The 23,906-nt window shown below is 39.0% G+C and overlaps 1 protein-coding gene across 1 annotated transcript in view; it reads left to right on the forward strand.

Moving 5' to 3' along the window:
• The window catches only part of CDH2 (cadherin 2, type 1, N-cadherin (neuronal)), a gene marked incomplete at its 5' end in the record, with an annotated part of 107,044 nt that overhangs the window by 45,509 nt on the left and 37,629 nt on the right, over positions 1-23,906 (forward strand). The window contains one exon of the mRNA XM_009869496.1: positions 22,569-22,795. Within this exon, the coding sequence (XP_009867798.1) occupies positions 22,569-22,795 (227 nt within the window). The remainder of the gene's footprint in view (positions 1-22,568; positions 22,796-23,906) is intronic.

Below are 23,906 nucleotides of genomic sequence, written 5' to 3' on the forward strand. Positions count from 1 at the left end.
GATTAAAGGGCTAGCTAAAAGTTTCCTTGCAATGGGCGGGCCTTATGGTGGCTGTGTAATTGCTTTACCAACAGGGATTCAGTGTATAAAAACATCTTATGCCCCAATTCTGAGCAGCATTTAAAAACATCCACTGAAAGAAGGAGGTGGGCTGCAGATGGACATCAAACCTGAAAAAGTGATTTTGATGCAAAAGCGTATGCAAGTGCCTAGCTTGCTCATCCTCCAGTTGCTCTGCCTGCATCTTAGAATGTCTCTAGTGCAACATCCTGAAATGGATGCTATCGGTTTACTCCATATGAACCTCACATTTCTTTATTTTAAAAATGCAAGCGGGTGGATGTAGGCTGTTGTGTAGTGTGTTCTGCCTCATACATCATCATCATCAAAACATTACTTGTGTATTTCCGAGCCTAATGGGATCAACATCCAAAATGGTGATAGCTCAGCTTGACTATTTAGTTCCTATAAACTTCACAGCAGACCATGAGTGCAAAAATCATCTGTATCCCTATTAGAAGACCCATCTATGGGAGGCAGAATCTTGCATTGTGCCACTGGTGTTCCCTGTTGGATAGTTGGGCTTTTAATTTTCCTAACTGAGGGAATAAAATATCTTTTTCCTCATAAATCCTGCTAAGTTGTACTGTCACAGATGCCTCAGGTATATGAGGTAGCTGCACCAAGGAATAGGTCATCTGTACGCAGAGTGTATTGATTTACTCATTGTTGAAGAAACTCTAAATGATGCATCAGAGAGACTTTTTTTTTTTTTTCCTACTGGATTTACCCAGTGTAGGAAACTAACAGTTTTCAGATTTGTACCTGCACTACCAGGGATTTTTTTAATTTTTTTAAAGGATATAGTGGCAGATTTACATTATACAGATGATTGACAGGTCAAACACTGCACTTCAGAAAGCACAACCAAGCACTGGTCATTAGGATGCTACAGCTATAAGCAGTCAATCCAAATTCTTTGCATTTTTGACTTGTACTCAAGAAAAAGCTGGGATGCTGGGTAGATCTTTTTTGTTTCAAGTGCAGACCCATGACATTACACACATACAAAAAAGGAACTTGTCAACGTCAACCAGTTAAGCCTGCTTCGCGCTCTGAGGGTAAAGAGGTGTAGCCAGTGCGGATGGCAGTATGTCCTGTGCCTGGCATGTGTGTGCAAGAAGCTATTGCAGGAGGATATTGAAGCCTTAGCAGAAAGCGAGCGCCACAGGCTGACCCCTGGAAAGGGTACAGTCAACCAGTGTTCTGGGTGGTGTTTGAGGTACATTTTATAGAAGGGATGGCATTTGTCGATTCTGTTTTTTAACCTTGCTGAAATCATGGGCTCTCCAGCTGAAAGTTATTCTGTCTTGATGTTTGCCAACATCTGGATATGCCTAAACTATGTGATGCCTGAAATGAGATTCCAAAACCTGTATCGTGGTATCTATAAATAGTTGGATTTTTAGTGGTCCCAAAAAGCACAGCTGCTGTCAGCAATTCTGGTAGTACAACATATTGTTTTGCATTTAGTGGCAAGAGAATTAGGCCAGAATTAAGAGAGATGGTGAATTGTAACGCTGCTTTATTTTGTAGGCAGTTCTGATTTCGAAATACACCAGCAGCAGTTGATCTCATCAGGTTGAGTATCTTTTTACATCATTTGATCTAGGTTTTCTGCTATAGCAAATCATACTTCTGAGAGGGTAGCAATCATCTACTACAGATACGTAGTTTTATGTAAAGATATTGAGAGGTCTCCCAAGATGCGATGGTGGTGGTGCTGATTATTCCAGTATCCCTTTGTCAGGTACCTATTATCTGTCCATTTTATAACCCTTCAGAACAGACTGGGAAAGCAAGGAGTTAACACCTCTCTTTGCGTAGCCTTGCTCCTTCCCCCCTTTTCAGTCCACTGTACAGAGAAAAGAGAGGAGCAGCATGAAAGAAGAGGAGGTTATGATGTGGAAAATTATCAATTTTTCCCTGTTCGTCTCATCTTCACCTGTCTTACTGTCAGTCAGAACTACATATTGATGTATCATGCGCAAGTTTTTGTGTACTCACAGAATTTGAAAACAGGCATATAAAAGTCAGCAACCCGTGAAATCAGGAAATTTATAAACATTCATGCAAGCAGGTGACCTGTGGCAGGGGGAAACCTTCCATCTTTTTTTTTCTTCTTTCTTTGAGAAGTAGTTACACCTGAGCTCTGTTTACAAGTAAGAGTCAGTATCACGCCTGTGCTCCAGGAGACCTTGCAGAATATGTATGTAGGCTTATGTTGTAACACTATCCAGCTAGACCTAAGTGTTGGAGTTTAATTCAAGGGCTGATAGATGCATGTGACAGTGTGTATCTAAAGCCAGCAGTTGTTATTGTTGTCATGGCATCCTCTAATATAGGTCTGAATTACATTATCAATCAAAAGTACTGCAACTTGAAAAGAACCTTGTGTACAATGCACGTATTACAGTGCAGCACAGATGTCCATTCAGGCTGAGTGCTGCTTCATGTTAATAGCCTTCTTCTTCAAGAAGATTAGAAGGGGACAAAAATCACATGTGTGGCCTATCTCCTCACACAGCTAGGATCTGACAGGTTTTGTATGGAAGTTACACGTTACAGACTTACTTGATAATTGGAATAGGAAAGATGTGCTGTTTATGACCTTTTTAGAAAAATGAGCTTCCATTGAAATTCTTCTCTACGCATATCTAAATGACACTGAGGCAGAACTTGTGTTTTCATGCTTATAGCATAAATGCCACTAGCTGTTCCTCTGCTAGTTGTTGGAAACCCTGTGGCTCTGTTACCTCAAAGTACATTGCCAGATTTGTGGTTGTAGTTTCGAAGGAGCCTAGCAGAAGACTACTCAGATAAATGGTGAGAGTCCCCAGAGCAACTCCAGGCCTTGCACAAACCAGGAGACACTGCCTGTTTTACTACTCTTAAAGATCCTTCAGTAAACGGGTTTAACGCCTGTGCAGAGTTAAACCTTCAGAGTGAGCAAACGCGGATTTCGGCTGCTGGAGCTGCCAGCTGTTCCCAGGGATAAAGGGTGCTCTGGGACTGCACAAAACGCCGTCCGAAGCAAGGGCAGATTTCTACCTCAGTGAGCTGGTCCTGCTGCCAGCATTCTCTGCATACCCATCCCAGGGAGGCCCTCCTTGGTAAACTCCACATAAAAGAGAGCGGAGTAAAAAGCCTTCGAAAGTGCATCGGGCTTTTTGTTTCCTTTGTCATCAATACAGTGTGTTCTGGTGTCTCCAAGACAACCATGTCTAAAAGGCTGACTGCATCTTTCACTGCTGCTCTATAGTGAGCTTGACGAGATGGGCTCTGAAGACCAACCTCTAGTCTTTTTTTATACATGAGTTTTCTGGGTACTACCCAAGTAATTTGCGTGCTTCTTTCAGTTTTACTGCAAGAATTAAGCTTCGGTTTATCAGTTTTAAAGATGCTATTTTGGGGTTGTCCTAGCTTATCTTTATTTGAAAAATAGTAACGAGCAGTTAGGATGTTCCCAGTAATGCCTGCCACAATGCTGGCTTTCTTTGCATTTCAGACCCATTCTGCATCTGATAATAGATGCCTTCCTGCTACTGAATAGAGATGTACTGAATCTTGTGTTCCGTGTGTGCTTTGTTGCCCATGTGTGTCACCTTCTTGGAAGGATTGCTAGTTTCAAATTTAAATTTAGGTGGCCAAAATACTTTTAGGATTTCTGTATAGTTTTGCAGATCTGCAAATCTGCAGAATTCGGGCCGGGGGGAGGTGATGGTGTCATTCGTGGTATGTGTTCTCTGAGCAGCAACATCACAAATCCTTTTCCAGTGCTTATCTGCCCCAGAATTGTGGCCTCTATATCCCCTTCTGTCTAACATGCTTCTCTCCACTTGCTTAGAGAAATCTGTTGGTGGAAAACAGTTTCAAGGGTAGCACATTGTGCCTCCCGTGAGGTCAGGAGCATTGGGAATTACAGTTGTTCTGTTTCCTTACATTTGTGTCGGAGAAGCTGAATCCAAGACTGCTCACTTTTGGCTAAAGTGGAGATAATGTAATTATTTGTGTTTTGTAGCTGAAGCAGTCAAGACCACCACCCTGTCCCTGCAGTGGGACTTGTCAAGGTAGTTAGCATGGGCATCTGTAGGAGTAAGGCAACTGTTTTTCCTGCTGTCACTTTCAGAAATGTCTGATGCCCATATGATGAGACAAAAGAAATACAATCCTCTCATGACAAATTGCAACCTGTCTGGTTGCAATTTTGTTCTACTGGCAGCCTCACTGCACTGTAAAAATATATAGATAAACATCTAGATAAATAACATTTTTATATATTGGAAAGTCTTTATAAAGGATCTGCTGTCAATTCTGCTTGTGTTACGTATACCTTCAAATCCCATCTCGGATCCTTAAGATACTGCATCCTTTTAGTGTTTGTTGTAGACCGTAATTTTCTTTGTATGTCAGAATCCAGTATCTAAAAGATAAAACTGATTTCTGCAAGCATTGTGTTGGTACAGTTGATAGGGTAAGTAAGGACTTGCCTGTAGACAGTAAGAAAGGATTGGAATTAAGACAATATTAGTAGAGCTGTAGTTTTCAATTGGATGAGTGAGAGCAACCCGTGAATGTGTATGACCAGGGCAGTAACTAACGTGGCAGAAGCATTTCTGCCTTACCTCTGTGTAGTTGTTGAGGCCAGTTGTGTATTCCATTAGCTTTGTCTATGGAAAACATTTTCTCTGTTTTTTACCAGGGTCTCTGCAGAACAGCTTAATTGAGGGACGTGGGAATGTACTATCAAGGAGGAGGGAAACTGGGACGTGCTTCATGCTGCCTTTTTTTTTTTTTTCTGCCTCCACTCTTTTTCTATTAGCCATGAGAAATTTTAGGAAAAATTTAGGAGCAAATTTTCCACAGGAGCAAATCCTTCATTTGGTGTAAAGATTCTGCCCATCAGAAACCATGTCATGGCTCCATTTCCCTAGGTTGCAGTCTTGCAGTTTTCATGCATACCAAACTCTCCCAAATCAATACCTGTGTGTAGTACAGAGAGATTTTTGGTATCTGCTTGTTGCCCTTTAGCGCTTTCTTTGCAAACACAGTGACTTTACTCTGGAAAAACTGGTCTTTGGTTGTAAATGTTTTATTTATTAAGTATCAATTTGAGATGTCTGTCCAGGAGGGCTTTTTGTTTAACTTTCAAATGATATCACAAGTGGAAACTCCTGCATTTCTCTTTTATATAGCAGTCTCTTTGTTTTGTCCTCTCCTGCCTCATTTAAAGCAAGTATAAATAAGGCCAAGATTACTTTAATGTGTGCATTCTTTGGGTTTTTTTGGAAAGCAACATGAACTCAAATTTCCAGTAGATGCCATTCAACAGTTTTAACAGAGCAGTGCAGTAAATAGTGCCTAGAAGTTGGGGGGAGGAAAAAGACTTTAGTTAGTTAGTTAGTTAGTTGGGTTTTAAGAGTTTTATGCAGATTTGTAAGAACTTCAGGTTGATTTTATTGGGTTTACTACATTATCAGGCTATGTCTGGTTTGCTCAGGCTTTTCAAGTCTTGCTTAAATTTGTCCTAGTATTACGGCTGCCCTCCTTTAGTCATTCGGTTGTACCAGAAATTATTTGTTTCATGTGTATGTAATGTTTTCAGTAAATTGACTGATGTGAGCATTGAATTATATAACGATGAAGACCTGGAAACTATAATTAGTTTTAATCTACTCTGCACTATCACAATAACCTGAAAGACAAAGAACTTCTCTCTGAGTTATTGTTGGTAGTTGCATTTAAGAATCTCAATTTATAATTCACTAATTTTTAATAATTTCAGCATTTCATGTTAAATGTACATTTTTGTTTCCAAAGGTGAATTGTTCCTTTCTATAAATGGGTCAGTATTCACCAAAGTTGCCTTCTTACTCTTCAAAGAAAGTAATATTTTACAGTTGACTTCAATTTTAGAAGTTAGATGAAAAATGCACCTAGCTAAGGGTTGGGGGCAAAATATAAAAAGATTGTTCAGGGTTATTACTGAAATTCCTTGTTGTCACCAGCTGTGTTGTAATTTCTCATTCAAAATGTGATAGTGGTGCAGCATAAACTGCATAATGGCCCATAAATAAACATTGAAAATCTGTATTTCTGTTTTTATCATTGGTAATGCCTGCTAACAGGCACTGTCACTTCACTTATGCCAAGCTGTAAATAAAATCATTTTTCAGGCATTTATCGCTTCCTTCAACTTCTCATGCAAATCTTCAGCCTCAGAGAGATTTTTTTCCCAGGGAATCTGCCTGGGCTTTTGTCTTCCTATGAAGATGCAGGCAAATTCTTTCTTAAACTGTAAACCTTTGCAAAAGCAGCTTACTTAAATATTGAGTGTCGGAGGAATTTATTTGCCTGGTTATTGTTTGCTTTTGGACTGTTATGCTTAATACTTTCTCATGTTACGTGGAATAATTGGGTCGGGGGAGAGAGGGGAAAAAAAAGATAACGCAAAAGTGTGCCACACGTAGCATACCACTTGGCAAACTTGATAAAGAAACGGACCTAGGACTCGATCTGATTTCCGTAGATACCAGTCAAGTAAAAATGCTTTTATAGCTTTCACTGCCCAAGGCAAGCTGGAAATAATTACCACCCCGCCTAGTGAAAAGCCACTTGGACAGTAAACAAAATAGTCACTAAACAATTTGCTGCCCTTGATATTTTGCTGTCCTGTGTGACCCCTTGTCCTGCCTGTGTTGGCAGAGCTATCCCTGCAGCGGTGTCTCTGGAAAACTCAGGGCTGCGGCATTTCTGTGTCGTCAGATGTTGTGTTCTCGAGCTGTGTGTTTGTGTGTCAGAGCATAAATTCCTCATCTGAGGAGAGGCTGAGATGGCTTCTCTTATCTGGAAAGGCAGAGGTCTGTAGCGATTATGGGAGGAGCAGGACCTGCTCGTGATTGCCCTGTGCTGTGTGAAAACTGCCTGGCTCAGCCCTGGCAGAAGTCGTGGTGGATCCTCCTCACCTCTCATCTCTGGACCTCAGTTTTGATGTGCCTGGAAACTCCTCCTGCTTTGACTCTAGGGAGGGATGTTCCTCTGGGTCACGGCATAAAGCAGCATTAATACAGGCAGAGATAGACATTATTGTGCCTCTCTCCTTGCTTTCTTTACTGGACAGTTTTGGTCATGTTCTGTAGTAGATGCATTTCAAGCCTCCAAGAAGTTTGTCATTTGTTTTGTCTTTGAATTTATCATATATGATAAGGAAAGGAAATAGTCACATCATTACTATGTGTGCTCGATGTCCATGAGCAGATGGGAAATGTAGAGTGGGGCTGTTGGTCCAGTAAGTGTAATAAGTACTGCATCAGGAAAGATAAATATACCTTTTCAAACTTGGTAAATTTAATTTTGGAAAACAATATTTTATAGCCAGCATTAAACAGTATCAAAACTGCCTTTAGTTTTGATGAGCTAGTCCTCTAATTCAGAGTTATATCCATTTGTTGATTAGGTAATCTAAACTTATATCAGGCTTGGATGAAAAAAAGTAAAAGACAAAGCCTTCTTTCTTACATTAATTAAAAAAATACATCTTAGCCTTCTGCAGCTGATGACCACAACCAAGAAAAATCTCAAATAATCCTCATAAATATTTTTAAAATAAAAACTCTACCTGACTGAAGAGACATTTAGGCAAAGACGATTCCTTTCTGTTTTCCTCTAGAGAAATGGCATAGCTTTTTTTGTTCTTAAAACATTTTTTGTTCTTTTGTTTTTAAACATTCAATTTTCAGGTCAATGAGCACCACAGGCTCGAATGTGCTTTTGACCTGATAAGGGTACAAAGAGAGAATGAGCCTATTTTATGGGAGAGGAAACACTTACATGAATCATACCTGTTTATTTTTTTAAAAAATAAGACAACAAAGATTTTTTACACATAGTTTAAGTGGTGACAGGTTTTCAAGACAGTGTATGCGACTGGTATTTTATTTTTCCTCATTCATTTTTTTGTTTACTCAGTATTGCTTTCCATTTCTTTTTCACAGACCTTTGTGCTGATTTCCTGTTCCTTTGTGGAAGTCATCTGAATTTAGGTCTTGCCAGTTTGTTAGAACGGCTTTAAGCATCATTACTGAAACTTCTGTAAAATAGCACGAGTTATATTCGCTCTTCATCGATGCATCATTAGATAAGAGCTCTCTATTTGTGATGGGGAGAACACATTTGATGGAATAGTGGGAAGAAGTGACATGTCCCATGTTGTTATCTCCTAAAAATACTGTGCACTAAGCCACCCCGAGTGAGAGAGATCCATTTCCTAAGGCATTGCCGATTGCTTTCGATCTGCCACCCCGCATCAAGATTTTAGGAGGACCATTGGGTCTGCTACCTTTGGAGCTGAGACTTTTTTTAATCTCTCCCCTTGTTTCCCATTTGGGAGAATGATAAAAGATATGTCGCTGGCACCTAGGAGACAAGTATTGCCCTGAGCAATGGGCACGTTTTATGGCAAACACCTCTCGGAGGCATCTATCTGAAAAAAAGTGAAGGCAGAGAATTGGGTGCTGTCATATGTAGAAGGCAAGTTAAGAAAGACACAGTGGAGACAAGGTATGTTAAGGAACAGGAGATTAATTAATAGTAAAACAAGTTTACATTGGCAATACTTGACAAAAGAGCAGAAATCTATTGGATCTGAAGGTAAGCTAAAGTAAAAACAGAGCTATGCAGCTGTACATAAGACAGCTGAATGTGATTTGCAGAAAGATTGAATGCAGTTACTGACTTTTTTCCTGAGGGCTTTTTGAGTACCACAGATAAATCAGTTGCATTACTAAAATAATTACTAAAATCCCTGGTCCGCAAAGAAAAAGTTGTAGTATTGGAGACAGCCAGCAACAAAGGAGTTCAGGAGAACGCATGTAGATCGGTGAGACCAGTTATGTCTATAATGGACAAAATGCCAATCAGTTGCACATTAAAGGTGATATCTGCATTTTTTTTAAAAAGAAAAAGCATTGCAGTGAACTTTATCAAAATGTTAACTTCTAATAAAGAACAGCAGCCGTGTTGTGTGCTTGTGAGCCAAAAGTCTTGTTAATTTTACCCAAATGCCCTCCTCCATACCCAAGTTACTGTATGTAATTAATCTGTGCCATCACTTTATCTGTTGCTTGGTAATTTTTCCGATTTATGACACTACTAAATACGGATATGTTAAGACCTGCATGTGAATATTGTTGTTTTATGACATCATAGTCTGTTGTCTTTTGTAACATCCTTCAGTTGTATACACAGTATTACAAGGATTATTGCAAAATGAATGTGACTTCGAATTGGAGTTCAGTTTTCAATGGCCCTTTGCTTTCTCTTGTCATTATATCAAAGCAAAGTAATAACGTCTCAGTGCCAGTATTTTAAAATGTAGCTCAGATGTTTAGTGTAAGGTCAGATCTGTTCCATTTCACTTGCTGCTTCCTCCTGCTGCTGGAGAATCTGCATTTGTTCGTAGAAATCCCTTTCTCATGGGAAGGGGAGCTTTAGGTACCGCGACCTGAGCCCTGAGAGGCAGATCAGCATCACTCGTTTACTGTAGGCATTGCCTGACTTTTTTGGGATTCAGACCACTTGGTTGAAGTGACTGTTCAGATTGATCTTATTGCTTGCTAACCTGCCATTATGTTGTCAAAATGTGATGTAGCAGCCATGTGGACTCTTCCCACTGGTCAGGAGGGTCTGCAGGACCATCGCTGTGAGCAGCCTGTCCTAACAAAGCTGAAGGCGCGCGAAGCCACGTGTTCTGAGTAGCGCCTTTCATGCAGCTACCGTGTCTGTGTTTGCAGGCGGTGTTCACTGGGAGCCTCCTCCTGAAGGCAACTTCTAATGTAAAATGAGATAGGTTGGTGTGGAAATGGGTCCATTCTCCAGTTACGGTGTGCACATTTTAATAGTGAGTAGGTGGTAGAGGAGGACTCAAGTTACTTGAATAGAAAACTCTCAGCCTTGGTTTTCTTTGGTTTGACGTTCAGGGGGTGTATGTGTGGAGGGCTTGTTTCGTGGCTTTTTTGTTTAGAGCTGGTTTGGCTTGGTTTGCTTTTTGTTTGGGGGGCAGGACGTGTGTTTTTTTATTTTGTTTGAGTGGTTTTTTCTGTCTTCTTCCTTGTTTTTTTTCCTACCCCTTAAACTTCCTAGAGCACACTAAACCCTAGCAAAATAGATCCTAAAAAGCATTGCAGAGTTTGACTGCAGTTCTTGCCTGCAGGATGTAGACTGGCCAGACCTGCATGCAGATGGCTGTTAGTTCCCTCGGACGTAGATGGGAGGAGAGAGTGGTTTTAGCTGGCGCTGATGAACATCAGACTCCCAGCATCTGATGACAGGTTGCTATTTCACGCTCTACAGTTTTGTTTCAACAGAAATGCAGTATGTTGTCTCGCTGAATGACTTCTCTCGATAGGTGAAACTATTGCATTTATGGACCGAAAGCATTTTCATAAGCACACAAAGACTTATCTTGGTTATAGTAAACATCTGAGATTTATTGGAGAGGAACTGTACATTGTGCACCAGGAAAGGAGAGAATTTTGAAATGCAGCATGTTGTCTCGCTGAATGACTTCTTCTCTCGATAGGTGAAACTATTGCATTTATGGACCGAAAGCATTTTCATAAGCACACAAAGACTTATCTTGGTTATAGTAAACATCTGAGATTTATTGGAGAGGAACTGTACATTGTGCACCAGGAAAGGAGAGAATTTTGCCATGAGTAACTTGGACAATCATATAGATCATGAATCTGCCTAGATTAACTATCAACATACAGTGTTTTGGTGATATTTGTAGGAGATGTTCGTGATAATGCTTATCCTAAGGAAAAACGACTCTGCATCAGTTATCACTGCTGTAGGACACTGGGTAGTATTTTCTGAAATACATAGCAGGTGTAGAATGGCTTTCTTCATTCCTCTTGCAAACTGGAATTGCTTGGTAGGAGAGGAAGTGAAAGTATACAGGAATGCAACAGGTGTTTTTTTGGGAAATTAAAATAGTTGAGGAAAATTATGAGGATACGGACAGCAGTTAAAATAGCCGTTGAAATGTTTGTTACAATAGAACTTTTCCTCTCAGATTCCTTTTGGAAAGATTTTGTGTATTCTGCTACACAAAGCAAGGAATACCTTCCTATAAGCAAACTGATATTTTGGTTTTGCAGTGTGTTGATTCTCCAGATGACCACTGCATGTTTCCATTATCCAGGTGCTTGGACCACCATGTTTGCTACATGTAAATGTTAGAATTTACTAGTTTCATCTCGTACCTAGGACTCTTGGTCAATGATCAGTCCCATTGTATTGATTAATGTAGGGATAATCCCCAGACTCTTTGCAGTCTAGGCGTTTGGAGGGTGATGCTGTGTAATCTTTACTAAGAAACGTAGGATGTTGTGACTAGTACTAGAAAAATGAAGACTGCAGAAAATACAGTACCTCACTGCTTCTTAGGAAAATAGTCTTGACTCAGACAGTAATAGGTTAATTGCCACATCCAGATCCTAATAATTCTCTTTAGGAGCCATTATCACATGTGGGATTTTCATTGCAGTATTTATAACTGTAGTCTTTGGTCTCAAAGCTCATGTAACTGTTCAACCCAGCAAAAGGGTTCAGAAAGGTAATATCGTGCTCCTGTGCGTAAGCTTTGCTAAAAGTAGATTTTTCAGTTCTAGTTCAATCAGTGAAGCCCCTGCCATTTTCAGGCATTATTCCAATCTAACACAATTTGAATGTCAAGTGTCTTGTGTTTTGTGCTTACAAGGCCCACAGGAAAGTCTAGACACACACATAAAAAAAAATAAAAAGGAAAAAAAAAAGAGCTGCATTTATCATAGGAAGCATATCTTCAAATATATTAAAAGATCTTTCTTTTCTGTTACTCTGTGGCTGGACTGAATCATGATTGTTAAGTGAGAGTCTGTTCAGCCAGGTCTGTTTCTGTGTGTTCCCACCTGGAATAAATTGCATAAATTTGCACAGCATTGTCTTGGCATAGGTTCCTGAAGTATGTCTTAATTCTGTGGTGGCTGTATTGAAAGTTATTTCTTGAATGAAGTCTGCCTGTATCCCTCTCATTTGCCTCTGTGTTGTATCTGAGGATTAATTTTTTTCTCCTTCCTGTATTAACACAGGTACCATGTTGTACTGCTGTCACGCTTGTCTGTGTTTTGCAAAGAAAACAGTTTTTATAAGTGTTTTTTCCTAGCATAACACCTTTTTTTATTCCTGTCAATTTTATTACTGTCAATTTGAATTTAAGTGGATTATTTGAGCCTCATAATTTTGTAATCCCTAGACGAGATAGGCAAACAGTGGTAAAAGTTCTTGAAGGAAAGTAGCATCACTTGAATTTTGACTTGAACTGTGTTAACTGTACACAGGTGACCTCCTGTTTAAAGAGTTTGCACTATGTAGTACAGACAGGCATGAAGTGATGATACTACTTGCTGCAGCTGGTGTTTATCTAATTTATCTGGAGCCAGGTGGACCTAACATGCAATAAAATAGTAATTTGCAAAGACTCAAGTCAGAGATATGAAGGTTCAGGAAGCCAGATTTCTCCTCTTCTTTTGTTTTTGCCTTTTGTACTCGAGATTTGGTAACATTGCAACACTGAGTGGTTTTCATGTCATTGAGAATATGGTTTAGTTAATCAACTGAGAAGATAAAAGTAATTAATAATCATCTAGTGTATTCAATAAGTGCCAGTCACTAAACAGCATTCCAGCACTGGTTTTTTTCTTTTCTCTGATGTATTTATTTTACATCAAGGGAGAAACATGTAAAATATGTAATAATTACTCTTTGCTGCTATGTTTAGGACTTTAGACTATGGTGCTACAAAATTTTAGGTGAACTTCCATGATCAGCAGTGTCAAAGAATTCCCTGTATCTTTCAAATTCATTGAAATAGGATGGCTAATACTAGTGCTTCTTCATTTATTTTAAGGTACCTACACGCATTTATTGTAGCTAGGGGGAAGCATGAACTGTGTTAAGGCAGATGCTGTAACAGGCTACTGAATGAAAAAAATGGCTGGTAGATACCTTCAAGTATATAAAATCAGGCATTTTCCTGCCAATTCTCTTGGTACTTCCCCCTCTTTAATGATTAATTAATTCATTATTAATTAGCATATCACTTTTGCCATTTTAAATGATGAAAACTACACATCGAGGGAGAGAATACCCATTTAGAAGGTTACTTTCACCCACAGGTACTCTCGTGTAATGAGACAGACATATAGCCCAGGATTTTTTGAGTCCTCTGCTTTGTTATGGGAAGTACTGCTGTGGCCTGGCTGTGAAATACGCTATACTAGTCTGCACCAGTTGCCAGGTGCTCTTTTGTGGTTTTTTTTGAAGGTCAGATATCATTGTTTAATAATAATAATTATAAAAACCTGAGGTCTGACTAGATAGCATTAAGCTGCCATGGCAACTGGTTTTCTGCCTGAGGCCTACTGGACATGATGCAGTGATAGTATAATTCCCAGAATTTATGATTTTTATTGCTATCTAACACATCGTTGTAAACACTTCTAGGCTTTCTCTGCTCTTCTTCCACTGCATTCAGCAGCTGTAGGTTTCTTGCACTTTTTTGATGCAAAAGCACAGCCTTCAAGCAAATAGGGTATTTTTTTCACCATTACCCATTTTGCAGGATAATGAACTTGCCCTTATTAGAGGTTCTCTGTTGAGATCCGCTGTGTGCCATGGTGAGCACTGGTGTAGTTGTGTCCAAGTCTAGCTCCACTGACTGGGAGGTTCTCCGGGTTCCCCGCGGAGATAACAGAATTCATCTTTTAGGAGAGAAGTGGCACACAGAGCTGCCGCGGTAGCTTGAGGATGACTAAACTAAGGACCTTTTTAGAAATCATTAAAAATAATTACAGCTTTGGAAAATTAGACCGGAGTGTACCCAGAGGGATGACCTGTGGGGGAGTGATAAAAAATAGCAGAGTTGGTCAGACCAGGCGGAGAAAAGAAGGAGAGGAGAGAGGAAAAGCAGCACTGATGTTTGTGGAGGGTCATTGCGCTCAAATGTACAACTTGAGGGAAAACTGTCGCCTTTCCCCTTGTCGCATCCGTAGCCTCGTAGGAGGGACTGAAAAATGTGCCCCTCAAGTGACGGGTGATATTCTGGGGTATGTAGCCGAATATGGAATATTAAATGATCCTGTGTATGTTTTGAGACACTTTTTTAAATGAGAAGCAGGAGTGTTGGCAGGATCACTGCCGTTTTGTCAGAGCTGGGAATTCTGGTTTGTTGCAATGCAGTGCAAATACAACACTTGCTTCTGCCTGCACATTCCTGAAATTTAATGAGAAAAAAATCACTAATTTTATTTTATTTATTTTCATCGTCACAAGTGACATATAAACTGAAAGTGGTATATGCCTGCTTCTCTCCAATGTTCTGTTGTTGTTCCTAAACCCCTCTTGGTGCGGGGGCTTAAGCCACTGTGGAAAACTGCTGACCGGTTGAATTGGTGAAACAGTTCATCAGCTCATTTGAAAGTATGTGTCTGATATTTCAGCAATTCCTGGACCTTTACAGAAACTCCAGGAGCCTGCACTTTTATTTATTTAGTTAATTAGTGTATTTTTTTAGGGATAGCCCTCCAGTGACAGGCTCTTTCTGTCTAGGTGTGCTTGAAGCCTGAGCTGTGAAATTAGTAACGCTTCAGCACCTCTGCACCTCTGTTAGAAACACAGTTGAAAGAGGGGGCAGGAAAAATGGGAGCATCAGGGAATAAAGTAAGTTTAAAAAAATCTAGAAAACAGAACACCTAGAGAGAGGAGGTGGAAGAATAGAGAAAAAAGAAAGAAGAGCTAGAAAAAAAATGCGAAACCTGGAGCCTAGAAAGATTTTGGGCCAGGCACAGTTAGCAAAGGAAACATATAAAAGCATCTATTCTTTGTTCTCACTCTCCTTATTGTTAATGGAAGGGGGAGGGAGAGGAAGAAAAAAGAATAAGCTAACTTTTTTTTTTACATTTTCTAAAGATAGACTGAAAGGGAAAGCTGCTTATCTAGTTTTTACTAGATATTTAAGTCATTACTGTAGCAATAAAACTGCCCTTTAATTGCTGCACCATAATTGTAGGTATTTGTTTCTTACACTGCTTAAGGTCACATAAAAATGAATAGAGGTAAAAATGTGTTAAGTGCCTGAATTTTGAAACTGTTTTCTGCTAGCTGTCTAGAGAGACAGTACTTTCCCTTTAGTCTCCTGGTTTGACTGCTCAGTAGATATATTTTTTAATTACTAAATTGGATTTTAGCAGGTGTAGTCAGTTGATGTATTATGGGTATAAGAGATTAGTGTTTAATCCTTTTTTATTACTACGTAGATTGGTATACTTGGGAAAGTATTAAACGTACGTTGCGTACTCCAGAGTACAGAAATGACATTTATTAGAGAGTTTTCTTTCAGCTAGCATCATTTAGAAAAAAACTGGTGCAGAACTCTGCAGGGCCCTATAGACTCATCTGTAGTGAAATTGCGTTAAACAATACAGAGTAGAGGAAAGGGGAAAGAAACCTTTTTGTGTTTTAAAACAAAAGCAGTTGTCGAAATATAAGTACTTCCCCTTCTCAAAGATGCTTATTCTCTTTCTCTGCATCTTTTTTCCAAAATAAGGACAAAAGGGGTGTCAAAGTGCAGAAGATCTTTGTGTCTGTGATTGGTAGAGGCAAGGACTGAAAAGGATCAGTGAATCAGATATAATTTGGACTCTGTTTGAGATACCAGCCCTGTGTTTTGCTGATGGCTGGTATTCTCGTTCTGAAAAGCTGCAGAGGCATTTCTATCGAATAGAAAGAACATTATCCCCATTTTCATTCTGGCATGCCTGTTACGACTTTGTTCGGTAAACAAAGGGGATTATGGGAACTGGAAACTAGATGACATTTTATTAAAGAACTGCGTGAGTCTTTCACTGTGAATGCAAGAATCGGACAGTCTGGTGATAGCTACCTGTGAAAGAAAATACTTTACAAATAGACCTTAATGTTTGAAATAGTGGGGTTTATGAGGAGGTAGGTCTCTAATGTCAGGCAGATTATCTGCAGGGTTTAGTATTTCCCAATAGCACCCTGCAACAAAAATCTCAAAATGCAATCGTACAAATTAATTATGAAAAATACATGCTGCAGAAGTAGTGAAAGGGAGGTCTGTGTCCACTGTCCTTCTGTTGTGTAGGCTGCCAGATTGCTTTGAAAGTATGTTATTTTAGGAAATGTGTATATTTATCTCTCTAGAAATAACAGTCTGGGGAGTGTGGCAGGAAAGAAAATTGTGTCGAATGAGCTTTAGTTGAAGTAGCTAGCACATATTATTTTTACCAGCATACAACTTTTCATACAACTTTATAGCTTTTCTGCAGTAGACTACTCACTTAGCATCTTAATTCCACAGAGTAAAGTCATATATTAATACTAGGTTTTACCTAATGCCTGCTGCAGATCACTCTGGAACTGCTTTCAGTTAATGAAATAAGTGTACAGTATGAATTAAACCATAAATCCTGCAAGTTGCTTTTCCTTTTAATTACTGTTTTCCTAACTGAATAGACGAACGATTAAAAAAACAGGGCAACATGGAAATGTGGAAAGTTAAGCTGCTGTGATCATGAGACTTGTCAAGTTGGTCAGTAGCTTGAACTTAGCTCCAGTTTTATCTCGGTTGAAACTTTGGTGTGACGCTTCTTTCCCCTCTTGTGAGCTTCATAGCCTGGCTTTCACTTGGCACCAGATTGTAAAGCTTGTGAAGTCAAGTGAAAATGGGAATTAGAAGCAAATTGGCCATATTTGGACCTTAGTAAGTGGCAAAACTCCAGTTGTTTTTGTGTGACCCGCCATAGTAGCCTTCTACTCCACGTGGGCTGGGGTGGCAGAACACAGTGCTCAGCATAGAGGCAGAGATTTTCAAAAGCTTGCCTTTCAGAAAGCGATAAGCAGCTGTCGTTTGACAGCCTTGCTTGGTTTTGAAGTGTCTCAGGTTGGTGGTTACTCCAGAAAGGCTCAAGATGAGTAGCACTTTGAGATTTTTCTGGATGGTCTGGAGTACGAGGTAAACTACAGTGCATGAATTTGAATTGAAAAGAAGAGGGGATTAGAGAAAAGACTAGAAGAACCTGTCAGAAACAGTAATGTGCTGAAGTATCTCTAAAGGATATAATGACAAATTGAATTATAATACAGGTAGGAAAATGCAGTTGTCTAAAATAACCTGATAATGGTCTGTATTTATTTTGCATCAGCAGTTTCTGCAACTAATTTTCTCAGTTCACAGGTGAGAACAAGACATCTTTCTGGCTGCCTTAGACTACCCATGTATCAAAAAATCAAAAATTAAATCATATTTTTAAGCTGGTCTCGGGAAGTTCTAAAATCAGACCCAGTTTAAAAGTGCTGCTGGCAGTGGAAAAGGCAAGCTAGAATGCAGTTCAGTTCTTTGTGATTATAACAGTCTACCATGATGTCAAAAGCCCACTTCTCTTGAAGGTTATCTATAATTGTTATAAGGGATGTCTCATGGGCACTTCACATGCCACTGCAAGGCATAAGCTGAAATATGAGCATGTTCGCTCTGTTAGTAGGACTAACAGATCACCTTACAAGTAACTAGTGGGACTAAATTACTAGTTTATAAAGTAGGGGGTGTTTTAATGTATTTCAGTGTAGTTTTCTCTAGTTTCTCTCTCTGAGAAGTAGGAAAACTTGTGAAATACAGAGTGTTCTTAGGGAAAGTAGTGTTCAGACATTAAGCATGCCAATACCTAGACGGTTCAAGCAGAGTGATTCCATATAATGTCTCATTCTCAGTCAAAGGTAAAAATGGTATCTGGCAGGTAATTGTGTGTAAGCTACTTTCTTATTCTATTTATTTATCTGCTGCAGAGTTATCCTGAGTGGATTAGATCTACCTGGCTTTTCCATTTTAAGATACACCGTCTTAACTGTATTGCTGGTGTGCATATGTTGTTAGCACTTGGATTTTGTTGCAATTTCCCTAATGTCCTCTAAGTGAGCCTTCGCCTTGAGGTTGATGCTTAGACGTGGAGCATTCAAGAGAAGTCATACTGTTCCAGCAAGTTTATGGAAGAAAATACAGTTTTTGGTTTGTTTTTGTGCATGTGGATTTTACCTAGAAGTGAATTGAATATTTTCAAACTGCAAAAATCCAGATGACAAACTCAATGCAACTGTCTCAGGATCAAAGCAAGTTATGAAGATTATGTATTAATATTCTATACTGTGCATCAATATGTTAACAAAAAATGGTATTAGTGATATAGTGCATTGTATCATTCTATGGTCAGTCTTTGTATCAAGTAATTCTGATGTGATCTGCCTAAGATGAAAAAGAGCAGAAGCAAGTTTTCAAAGAGTACAAACCAACATGAGTAGCTGAAAAATTATTTTCATTGTCTGAGAAACAGTTCTAGGTAATTGAAGATTACTAGTAAGGTACATGAGGTTAGACATGTATTTTATAGATACTATGAATCATTCATCTCATTAGACCTGCATATGAGTGGTGTAGCTCTCCAGTGCACTTTAAATGAATTTTCATGTTTAGTTCTTAACATTTTGTATGCTACACATGTATGCATATGTTGTAATTACTTCCATGCCGGAGTGTTAACTTGAAAGCTTGCTTTAATACCACAGAGCTGTAGATTTTCATTTTAGAATGTTGTAGTCTCAGAGGTCCTCTTTTACTGTTTTTTTAACAGATTGACTTGTGTTGGTTTTAGGACAAGAAGAGACTCCCAAGTTAGGATACTAATGGTCTTTTGTCTTAATAATAATTATATACTAATATTAATTACAATTTTTCTTTTGTTTAAAGACCCTGTTTTTATAACTCCTTGTTCATGGCCTTATTTTGAGCATGTGAACCAATTGTATTTACGCAAATGCTGCTTATTACTGCTTTGATATGAGCAAAGGTAGGTAGTCTCTTTAAAACCAGAATAGGGTTTTTTCCAGATTATGATTGAATACTGCCTAGTGCTTCCAAATAACATACTTTTAAAAAGCAAATGCTTTTCAGAAGATGCAGAAGATACTCAGAAGAGAAATATTTAAAAATCCGTGAGTTGTTTTTACAGTTTATGACACTCACATCTGATCATTTATGCAGAGAGTGTTATTAAAAAGCAGTAAAATCGGATACTTGATTACTTTCTCCTGCATATAAAGTGACTAAGATGCTGTGTAGTATATCTAGTTAACCTTTTTTAGAATTAAAAGAATCCATATGACTGATCAGCCAACATAAAGTAACTTTTGGAAGCAAGCCTCTGTTTCGTGTGGTTGTTAGGAAGAACATGGCTGGTATAAGCAGACATTATCCTCAGTGAGGAAAAAAATAAAATTCCTGTAGCATTTCTGCGAAAGTCTTTGCCTGAAAACCTACAGTTGAAAGTCACTCTTTGTTCATACCAGTTGAACTCTGATAAATGAAGCAAAGTGATCTAAATCGAATTTACAGGACTGATAACCATGCAATTGGGGGGAGAGTAGCTACTGCACAACCTGTACTCTGTCAAGGGAATTTAATTATAGATGGTTATACTTGAGTATAATTTGTTAATGTGTGCTCCTTGCAGAGGGAGAATAATTCTCACAATACATTGACAATTTTATGCATTTTTACCAGGATACTGTCAAAGGAAAGAGTTCTTCATTGAATTTCATAATATACAGTCGCCTGGAGGAGGACTGTCAATGAAGTGGCTAGCAGGGTGGTTTTTTTTCTTGGTGGTGTTTTTTTTGTTTTGTTTTCTTATTGCTACTGGTGTCTAAGAAGATGGGGGAAAGAAATCCTCTTTATGTTTTTTAATATATAAAAATGAATATATTATCTTACTGTGCAATAGTTGGGAAATACTTTTTTAATCAAATATTGTGATATTTTAGTCATTTGGACAGTCATGACTGTCATGTTCATCATAAATTTTGCATTTTTCAAAAGCAATAATGATCAAAATTTAGGTTAATATTCATTCTCTTTCCCACTCCCTACTTTTCTGAAGTAAATCTGAGAAGAGCCAGAGGTGAATCTGGCTTGCTCTTCATCCTTTTGGTCAAGATGCTCTCTTAAAGAGGAGATTTTGAGAGCAGCTGAGAGATGAGAGGTCAGCAGAGGCACAGAGCTATGTGGTATGTTGTTGGCTGTTGTTTTTCCATAGTTTCTTAATTTGAACCATTTCTGAGAGTTTTGTTTGTGAACAGAGATGATGCTTGGAGAAGGCCCAGCTTTCTCCATGCCTGATGTATGGGTGGTCTGTGCCTCTGAACTCAAGCATGAGCAGTGCTGTTTGGTAGTCCAGTCATTAGATTCTTAAATCATTGGATGTAGTGACTTTTGAGTAAACACTTCTTGGATACCTCTGTATTTTTGTGCTAAACAATACAGAATATCCATCTCTGAAGACTGGCTAATTAGAATTACACAGGACTGTGATAAGGATTTCTGGACACTGGTGTAGTTGTTTGAACTGATAGTTTTATATCCTTGCCTTGGAATTGTGCATTTTCTCAGTTGGCTGTTGCATTTCAGCATACCATCGCAGTAAACTGACTCAAGCCGCAAGGCTTGGTGTTGAAGAGAGTGTTAGATCAAGGGGATGGCCAGCATCTGGGAGCTGGACCTTCTGCCTGTCAATTTTCTTCTCCCATATGAGCAGCAAAGCAGAGGTTCTGTCCCCTCCTCTTCCAGACCTGTAGTCTGTAGATCCATAGGAGAGGAGGTTAGTTGTACTTTATGGAGCAGGTGGGATGGACTTGAGCAATAGGGATTGTCTAGAGAGCATGATATATGAAAATTTACATAAGAGGCTCCACATTTATTAGTGTTTCAGAGAAGCACTCTCACTGCTAATGAAGAAGACTTGAGGTAACATCTACAAGGAAGAACCCTAGTGCTCAGGCTTCAGACTTTTACCCAGGCAGGCTTGTTCTTCGTGGGTTCAGTGCTCTGTGGATGTGGCATGCCCTTCTGCCCAAGGTGAGGCTGGCATTTCAGAGGGAGACCTTCAAACTCCACAAGACACTTGGAAGGAGCAGTATCCCTACACAGCCCAGCAAGATCAGCATTAGAGAAGGTTGATATTTTATCCTTTATTTGGAGGAGTGCTGTGCTTTGTCTTATTTTTGTACATGATGGACCCTTTTAAAGTGCAATCTCTTCTGTCAGGTGAGGGCAAATGAGGAATTTTGGATAACTGAAAGGGTGCCGTAAAGAAACAAATTTTATATGTCATCTGAACATTAGCTCGGTCCTTGAAGTTCAAGTACAAAAAGGTACAATTCTTCTTCTCAGTACCTTCCTGGAAACAGTGCATTCCAGAAGAAAGCATACGAGGCATGACATTTAATAGTGATTTTTCTTGAGAGGGACCTTTAGGTTTTGAAGCTAAATAGTTTGTGCATGGTTTAGCACAATATAAAAAGTCCAATAACTGAAATGAGGCATAAAGCCTCATTTTATCTTCATCTTCAGTGTGTGCATTTCAGCACAACCTTCATAATGATGTTTTGCACTTCTATTGCCCATACAATCAAAATATTTTGTAATGCTTTGGAAACATTAAAGAACGATCTTTGGTTATACAAGCACACTTTCATTTTTAACCTACTATTATTTGCAGTAACCCAGAAGATAAGTGGTAGTGAAAGCAATTGGGTAAAGAAAGCAGCAACCTGTTATCACTTCTGTTTTGTGCACTTCACATCATTATCTATACAATCAGTTTTACTGAATTCTTTTCCCAATGTGCATCTTTCAGACAGGACAAAAGGAAGGAGGGAGGGGAATTAAACAGAAATAGGTAACTCTGAAGTAGATGAATGGACTTGTGCCGTATGTGAAATAACTTTAACAAAAAAAAAAGTGAAGTCTTAGATTTTCTCTGAGGCAAGTGTTTGCTGCTGCCTCCCTCCATCTTACAGAGAGATGAGGAAACTCGGGCCCGGAGCTCCTGAGTGACCCACCACAGCTGAGCTGCAGCCTGAGTTAATCTGTTCATGGATTTCTGGGCTTCTGCCTTACCCCCATTGGCAGAGAAGGTGCTGGAAGCATGGTTATGTTTGCGATTACAGTTGCAGCATAATGAAATTTGTTGATTGTTTTTAATGAATTGACTTGACTGGACTTTTGTGAGGCTTGAGGTGCAAGTTCCTGCAGCCAACTGAAATGTAACGTAGGACATGCAGGACTTGCTGGGAGGGAGGGAGGAGTGAGTTTTGGGAGAGGGGCAATCTATGTAGAGTTAGAAACTCTGCCTAGCAGTTGGCAGAAGAATATTGCTGTTATGTGGACTGACCCCTAAAGTACAGGTCTTAACTCATCATTGCAGGTGGTAATAGCAGCAACAAGTTAAGTCTTTCTGGTTTTGAGTGTTTGTTCTTAGTGCATTTTATATCACACTGAGTTCAAGTGGGCAACTTCTTCATTTCTTGTCCTTTGTTTTGTGTCTTCTTTACAGTGAGGTTTCGAAGCTGTGATGGAAACAAAAAAATACACTTTGGAAGCAGTGAGCCAGAAGATTTCCGAGTAGGTGAAGATGGCGTGGTCTATGCGGAGCGAAGCTTCCAACTTTCAGCAGAGCCCACAGAGTTTATTGTGTCTGCTCAAGACAAGGAAACCCAAGAAGAATGGCAAATGAGAGTGAAGCTAACCCCTGAACCAGCCTTTGCGGGGGATTCAGAAAAGGTAAAACAGCAACGAAATGCAGCCTACATAAATGTATCTCCACAAACAGGCCTACAGACAGGGCTTTGATTCTGTCTGTCTTGCATTTCTTCATGAGGCAATTTATTAATGGACACCTAGTGAATGCAAAGCTGGAGCTATAGAAAGATCTTTCTGTAGCTTTGCTAAGGCATAGAAAGACTTACCTCTTTAAATATATAGGATTCATTTATATTAGAGCTTTTTGTGTGTATAGTTTGAGATTTATACCTGAATTCAAGTTGGACACGGTCATTTCTTTATTTTAAATTGCTTGAAAGTATTACAGCATTTATTCAAGCGATTAAATATAACCACAAAATAAACAAATTTGTGCTAGAATGCATCAGTCACGTTTATTAGATGGGAGCTCTAGATTAACAGCAGTAGTAAGAAAGCATTTCTGGCAGACAATATTGGCTTTGTCTTTTTTCTTCATAATCAAATTGAAGTTTGTAAATTATTCATGATGCCGGTGCTACTTGGTAAGGAAGATAGTCTCCCCCTGCTGGAAGCTGCCATGGGATAAACCACGTACTATAACAAAAATCCAACCTAGCAACATACTAATAACAATGCATTTATTTTAGGAAAACAGTGTTAGGCCTACTGGCTTTTTCTGTTATATTACTTACTGCCTGCTGTTTCTTACCTTCTCCTACAAAGTGCTTAGTTTACAGAACAAAATTTATTCATAGATTAGCATACCTGTAATAGGTACACATTAAAAATTTAAGCATAATGTCAAAACAGACAGTGTGGTTATGCAAGACATTTTTCCTGAGAACACACTGGAGACCGAAGCTGTGTAATCCTCAATTTTTTGTTTGCTTACCTGATGATTGTTTTAAATCTTTTAAGGATTTTTTTTTTTAACAAAGGAGATACTGTCATTCTGTCTGTAAATGTCTAGTAAAAGAGCAGATGTTTGAGTACACCAGAGCATACCCTGTTCTTTCCAAAGATCCGGTTCAGGCATCCTTGGCATCAGCAGAATATGGAATAGTAGAACCAGGACTTAAGTTGGGCATCTGCCACTCTGTGACATATTTGATTAGAATTATTTTTATTTTATTTTTTAAATGTCTTAAAA

This window comes from Apaloderma vittatum, unplaced genomic scaffold (assembly GCF_000703405.1).
Source record: "Apaloderma vittatum isolate BGI_N311 unplaced genomic scaffold, ASM70340v1 scaffold2825, whole genome shotgun sequence".
NCBI lineage: Eukaryota > Metazoa > Chordata > Aves > Trogoniformes > Trogonidae > Apaloderma > Apaloderma vittatum.